The 6637-nt window shown below is 45.0% G+C and overlaps 1 protein-coding gene across 3 annotated transcripts in view; it reads right to left on the bottom strand.

Moving 5' to 3' along the window:
• The window catches only part of LOC123505893 (phosphatidylcholine:ceramide cholinephosphotransferase 2-like), a 35244-nt gene extending 29792 nt beyond the window's left edge, over positions 1–5452 (bottom strand). The window contains exon 1 of one of the 3 annotated variants that reach the window (XM_045257739.1): positions 5245–5452. In XM_045257739.1, the coding sequence (XP_045113674.1) occupies positions 5245–5318 (74 nt within the window). In that variant the 5' untranslated portion in view covers positions 5319–5452. The remainder of the gene's footprint in view (positions 1–5244) is intronic. The other 2 variants (XM_045257742.1, XM_045257740.1) reach the window with 2 other exon arrangements.
• Positions 5453–6637: the final 1185 nt, after the last annotated feature.

The raw sequence follows: 6637 nt of genomic DNA on the forward strand, positions 1-6637 counted from the left end.
GTTGAATTTGGTGTACAGGAGTGTTCCTCTATTACTGATAATACTGTCGACCATTGCTACACCTTCTACTACTATTATTTCTACCGCTACATGTGCTTTCCTTCAAATCTTTACAAACACTGCTATTCAACAAGCTGAAATGAAGATGTGTGTGTGTGTGTGTGTGTGTGTGTGTGTGTGTGTGTGTGTGTGTGTGTGTGTGTGTGTGTGTGTGTGTGTGTGGAGGTACACAAGATTTTAGCCAAGCTCTTGTCGTCCTGTCTTCATTTCTATTTTGGTCCAGCTCAGTCTCGCAACATTGGGGCATTTCTTCACACCACTACCCCGGTGCGTCCCTCCCTCTCTCCTCGCTTGTCAATAGTCCCCACTTGTGAGGGTAAATTTCTAAGCCGTTTATCTACTCTGGGCACACTTCTTAAATCTTTCCTTATTCCTTTAGCACAATGTCAAAGCTGTCTACATTTTTCAGACCCTCTTCACTGCCTTAACCATTGCGATCATGGGAATACTCTCTGGTTCTTTCCTCTAATAATGATAGCTTTTGGGTGTCTAGGACTTCTTCACCTACACAAATTTCTATAAATGTGATTAACTTTTTTTTTCAGAACAGTAAGATTTAACTATCGCAATTAAGTATTTCTCTTCGGGTCTTTTACAGTAACTAACGGCATCTTTCCTCTGGTGTGTGTGTGTGTGTGTGTGTGTGTGTGTGTGTGTGTGTGTGTGTGTGTGTGTGTGTGTGGCAAGTACCGTACGTAGGTTTAACAATTTATCCAACCTCATAAAACATGCATACATTTTTCAGAATCTTTACACCATCGTAAGTAAATAATTTCTTGGGTCGTTTGGTCTAATACTGGCAACTTTCCTTTAGTGTGCAGTACGTCGCTTTAACACGCACTCTTTACAACTCATGGCAAGCGAGTTAAGATTTAGCGCAGTTACACTTGACTGTCGTTTCCTTTTAAATTTTCCTTCCGGTGAGGATATCGAGACAGTTGACTTGCATACTCGTCCTTTTCAGCATAGACTTATTAGGTAATGCCACTAATACTTCTGAATCCATTAAATTAGGTGACACTCATACTTATCACTAACTGGTATGTCTCTCTCTCTCCCTCAGACCAGCGATACTGACAGGTTATCTCCAATCATTTAAGTTTTTTTCCCTTTAGCTGTTCAAACCACGAGACTAAGCTATCATACTTATCAGTGACACATGTTCCTCTATTCATACTAGAGAATTAATGACGTGTTAGCTTTAATTATCACCCATTTCACCCCTCGAGTGCCATTTTTTCATATTCATTCTGCTTACTATTTGGCGATTTTATACATCTTCAGAAACAAATGTTGGGATTAGAATAGTAAAAGACTCTGGCCATTAACTTTTGACCTCCATACACTCTTCCTAATGCAAATAAAATCGTCTAATCATAACCCCCCCCAAAAAAAAAAAAAAAAAAAAATCAAGGTAAAAATGTGTCTGAGTCCTGAAGTGGTTAAGTCCCTATGTTCGTTTAGTGCTCCATAATTATTTCCACAAACTATTTCTAAGTGGATTTCATTCTACTTAGCATCGACTCCACACATCCTTATCTTCACCTTCAGCGTCAATATTCCTGTTCCATAAACCCATCAGCTTTGTAAACTCTCTTAGAAACACACTGCCTGTTTCTGTATTCGTTCCAAGCTTTACCTTTGACTTGTACCGTTTCAGGAGGGAAAGCTTCAACAGAACTCACAAATCTTGGACAATCCTTTTGACTGTCGTCCTTACTTAAAAAAAAATAAATAAATAAAATAATCATGTATGGCCGTTTTTTTTTTTTATCCTTGTCATGTAATAAATGAAAAAAAAAAAAAAAAAAAAACGCTGTAACTGAAGACAAAACAAATTTTTAGGAGAGAAAAAACAGACTTGGCAATGCAACTTCCTTCCTTCACATGTAACATAACAAATAAAACACACACACACACACACACGGCAACTGAAGCGAAGACTGATTTGAGAGAAAGAAAGAGAAAACCCGACTTGGCAATGCAACTTCCTTACTGTCTTCCTTGCTCTGGAGAAACTTGATATTTTGCAACGGTTATCATCTGTCAGATTTTTGTTTCCCTCGCCCCAGTGCAGTGTATAGTAGCTTCCTTGTGCTCTCTTCAACCTCTTCAATTCCCCTGTGTGTGTGTGTGTGTGTGTGTGTGTGTGTGTGTGTGTGTGTGTGTGTGTGTGTGTGTGTGTAATCTCGCGCGAATTCTCTCTCTCTCTCTCTCTCTCTCTCTCTCTCTCTCTCTCAGCTGCGCCACCAAACATCACCCACCACCTAAAACATTTCTCAGTTTTACTCAAGGGAGGAGGAAGAAAATGCACTTGCAACTTTGTTAACTCAAGACCATTCTCACTCTCTCTCTCAGTAGTAGTAGTAGTAGTAGTAGTAGTAGTAGTAGTAGTAGTAGTAGTAGTAGTAGTAGTAAGTAACTGAATTCCTAGAGTAAAAACGAGGGTGAAAAAAACCCCAGCAGCAACAGCAACAGTAACAACAAGAGGCAGCTGGCGTATGCATGCAAGTTAAGAGGTGGACGGGACAGGGGGAGGTGAAGGAGACAGGACAGAGAGGAAGTTAGTGGTTCCTCCTCCTCCTCCCAACACTCGTGACCAGTTTGAGAGAAGACCGGTTTTTCTCATGGGTGGGGGCGGTAAGAGAGGGGAGAGGGAGAGGGAGGATAACTTGCTGGTGGGGAGAGGAGGAGGAGGAGAATCTACAACAAATGAAGGTAAAAAAGAAAGAACAGACGAAGGATTGAAGGGTAAATAATCAATAAGAAATTAATAAGTCAAGAGAAACAAGAGTGGAAAAGGGAAGGAGGAACAATACAAGCTTAAATAACGTAGATAATCGTTCAATAATGAAATAATCAGAGAGAGAGAGAGAGAGAGAGAGAGAGAGAGAGAGAGAGAGAGAGAGAGAGAGAGAGATATGCCTGTAATGGAAAGATCCAATGGAGACTTATAACTGTCGAGGGATGGAAAATTATGAAGGAATAAAACAGAAGTCTGGATGAGGCAAGAGAGAGAGAGAGAGAGAGAGAGAGAGAGAGAGAGAGAGAGAGAGAGAGAGAGAGAGGATGGCAGAGCACTGGACTTGAATGCCAATTTCCTGCTATTGAATTCCCTTGCTTTAAAAGGTCAAACAAGCTGGGTAGGTAAATGGTCTTCGCCTGCCTCCTACTAAAGATGAAGGACGCAACCACCACCACCACCACCACCACCACTGTTTACTGTCTAGCATCATCCACAAACACCACTCCAACAATGCTACACACTTCACCACTCATCACAGCTTTAATCTCATCACCTCACTGTCCGTCTGTCTTGCCTCTAACACCATCACCACCATTAAAACAACTACTGCCACTGTTTACTGACTGATTTACATCATCTTAACACCATAAACACCACTCCAACAATACTCCAAGCCTCACCATCACCACTCATCACCTCAGTCTGCCTTGCCACTACCATCACCACCAATAAAACAACTACTGCCACTGTTTACTATCTTGCATGATCTCCAACACAACAAACACTAGTCTAACAATGCTTCACACTCCACCACTCATCACCTCACTGTCTGTCTTGCTATCACCATCACCACCATTAAAATTACTGCCACTGTTTACTGACTGACTACCATCATCTCAACACCAAACAACACCACTCCAACAATACTTCACGCCTCACCACTCGTCACAGCTTGGATTTCATCACCTCACTGTCTCTGCCTTGTCACCACCATCACCACTACCACCACTGCATTGTGTTAAGTCCTGCTCCGTCATCATTCATTACTTAATTATCAACTCATTGATTGTCTTTCGCTATCACCATTGCACGTATTTCAGTCTCACTTCATAAACGTAATTCACTATCACTCACCATATGTGTTATCGTCACCTTCACACATACACTACTGAACTATCATTCGCCATTCATTATCTTTCACAACATAAACCTTTCTCAAGTTAATCATACATATACTTGTACACTGTCATACGCTACTCATTACTGTTTAGATACACCAGACTCACTATCAGGAGCACCATTCTCACAAGCAGGAACATATACTCATTACTGTTTAGATACACCAGACTCACTATCAAGAGCACCATTCTCACAAGCAGGAACATATACTCATTACTGTTTAGATACACCAGACTCACTATCAGGAGCACCATTCTCACAAGCAGGAACATATTAACAGCGCACCATCACTCTCGCTGCCGTCCGCCACAACTCGTCACGTGCATGGCGCTGCTAACACTACTACTAGGCACTGACATTCATTCACCATCACGAAGGCACTCAAGTGATGGGACCGTCCACTATGATGCACCATGCTCCCTCATCACCTTAGCTTTTCATCACCACCACCCTTCAACATTCATCACCTACTGTGCTGCCTCACCACAACTCAAACGTCCTCATTTCGAGTGTCTAATGTCACCTCGCCTCGCTTTCTCGTCTGAAGTGACACTGAGACTTGGAATTGAAACGAGATACTCTTATTTTTTGCCCCCTTTCTGTCGTTCCTGCATCTTCAAACATTCTCACGGTTTTTCTTCGGCATGTAAATAGGGAAGTGGATCGACTAAATACCGGATATGAAGCTCTCATTTACTGCCTCACACCACTACCACTGTCACCACTGCCACCACCACCATCCACGACATCTCTCACGGTCTAGTGCTCATCTGGGCTGGCTGGGCTGAGTGTTCGCCGCCAAGACCACTAGTGTATCACGTAAACCTGAGGGAGGGTGAAATTTAATTGTTTTCAAGTTTTGGCGGGTTCTTGAATGCGCGACGTCTCTCTTCCTCTCTCTCACTCACACACACACACACACACACACGACCTCGACAGTCATCTAGCACCGGTGTGACTCAGGAAGCACGAGACTCCAGCTTGACGTTAACATATGGATACCACTACCTCTTCCAGCTAGCCCTAATGCAGGCGAATCTGTGAAGGAGTCAACTCGAATCTGTGAACGACCTGGAGCTGTATTCGCGGAGTGACAGGGAGGGGAGGGCGTGTGCCTCCCCTGCAGGTGGCGCATCAAGGCAGTGGTGGTGGAGGTGGATGGCAGGTGTGAGCAAAACGGGAGTGATGGTAGCGGCGGAGGCGGTGGTGGTCATAGGGCAAAGCAGACGTCCACAACAGTCCCGTACGAGTATCCTTACTGGCTGCCGTGGAGGGTGGAAGGGGCGGCTGTGTGCAGGTTGCTTCCAGCTGCTGTGGGTCTGAAGTAACTCATGCAGAGGCCTGTATGCGCGTGTCCCGCCTGGCCACCGCCACACCACTAGGGCTCGCTGACGCAGCCACTAGCACCGAGCGTCACTACTCTCCTCGCACACGGCATCAACTCTACTGAGCGTCTGAGCCTCCCAGCCTGAGGTTGCCAGGGACGTCCTCGCGCGCTACCCTCCCTCCCATCCCCCACCAGAAAGAACCCTCCCATACCTCCTCTCCCTCTGCCTCTCCCTCCCGCCACAACCGCAACCCCAGTACACAAGTGCCAGTCCTCTCCAGATGCCAACACACCACACCTGCATCAGGCCACTCACATTGCTGCCGCTGCCTCTCCCGCCTCCTGCTGCACCACACACCATCGCCCTCCCGGTGCCACAACAAAAAAGGAAGAGCGATGCGGAACTTCTCGCTAAAACTCTCGCTCACTAGATGGCAACTTCAACACGCATCGTCCCTCACATTCTTGCCTGTGTCCACCGCGGCGACCTGCTCTCTCGGTACTCATTCATCCCGGGCTGGTGTGGTGTGGCGGTATGGTGGAGGCAATATAACGCCGCACAGAAAAGCCAGAGAGCGACTGACTCCCTGCCTGATGGATTTCACTGCCGCACTTTAATTAAACTGTATAATAAGTTAAAATTACCACCGCGCATACAAAAAAACGAGGTATTCTTTTAATTTCCTATGCCAAGCAGTATAGTACATGCTATTACATACCACCGCCACCCCCCAGCACACATACATATAGCATCTATGAAGACACCGCCCTTAAATCCCATGGCGTTTACCTTGCTTGAGTTAACCTATGTCCTATGCAAGGCGGCGACACCCCTCAAGAGACGAGGCTGAAGACGATGAGGTGTTAGAAAGGCGAGGATTGACTGAGGGAAGGAAAGAAGGATCTGGAGGGCGTAATGTGAGTCTCGGGGCGCGGGTTGGAAGGAAAGGTGATCTGAAGAGACGTTGGTGAGAAGGAGGGGCGTAGTCATACCAGTTACCATCCCCGCCTCTCTCTCTCTCTCTCTCTCTCTCTCTCTCTCTCTCTCTCTCTCTCAAACATATGACCCCAAAGTGATTTTCTTTCCTCCACTCAGTGTCTCATGAATGTTTCTCCTCTATCACGTATTCCACAAATTCCTCCTTATTTTCTAACAGTTTTGTTATGCGTTCTCTCTCTCTCTCTCTCTCTCTCTCTCTCTCTCTCTCTCTCTCTCTCTCTCTGACTATTAACGTTTAAAGAGAAGAAAGAGATAAGATACTAGAGTAAATAAACAGATAAAAGCGATCGAATTGAACAAAGAAACAAGCAGATGATTTACAAGT

This window comes from Portunus trituberculatus, chromosome 18 (genome assembly GCF_017591435.1).
Source record: "Portunus trituberculatus isolate SZX2019 chromosome 18, ASM1759143v1, whole genome shotgun sequence".
Classification (NCBI taxonomy): Eukaryota; Metazoa; Arthropoda; class Malacostraca; order Decapoda; family Portunidae; genus Portunus; species Portunus trituberculatus.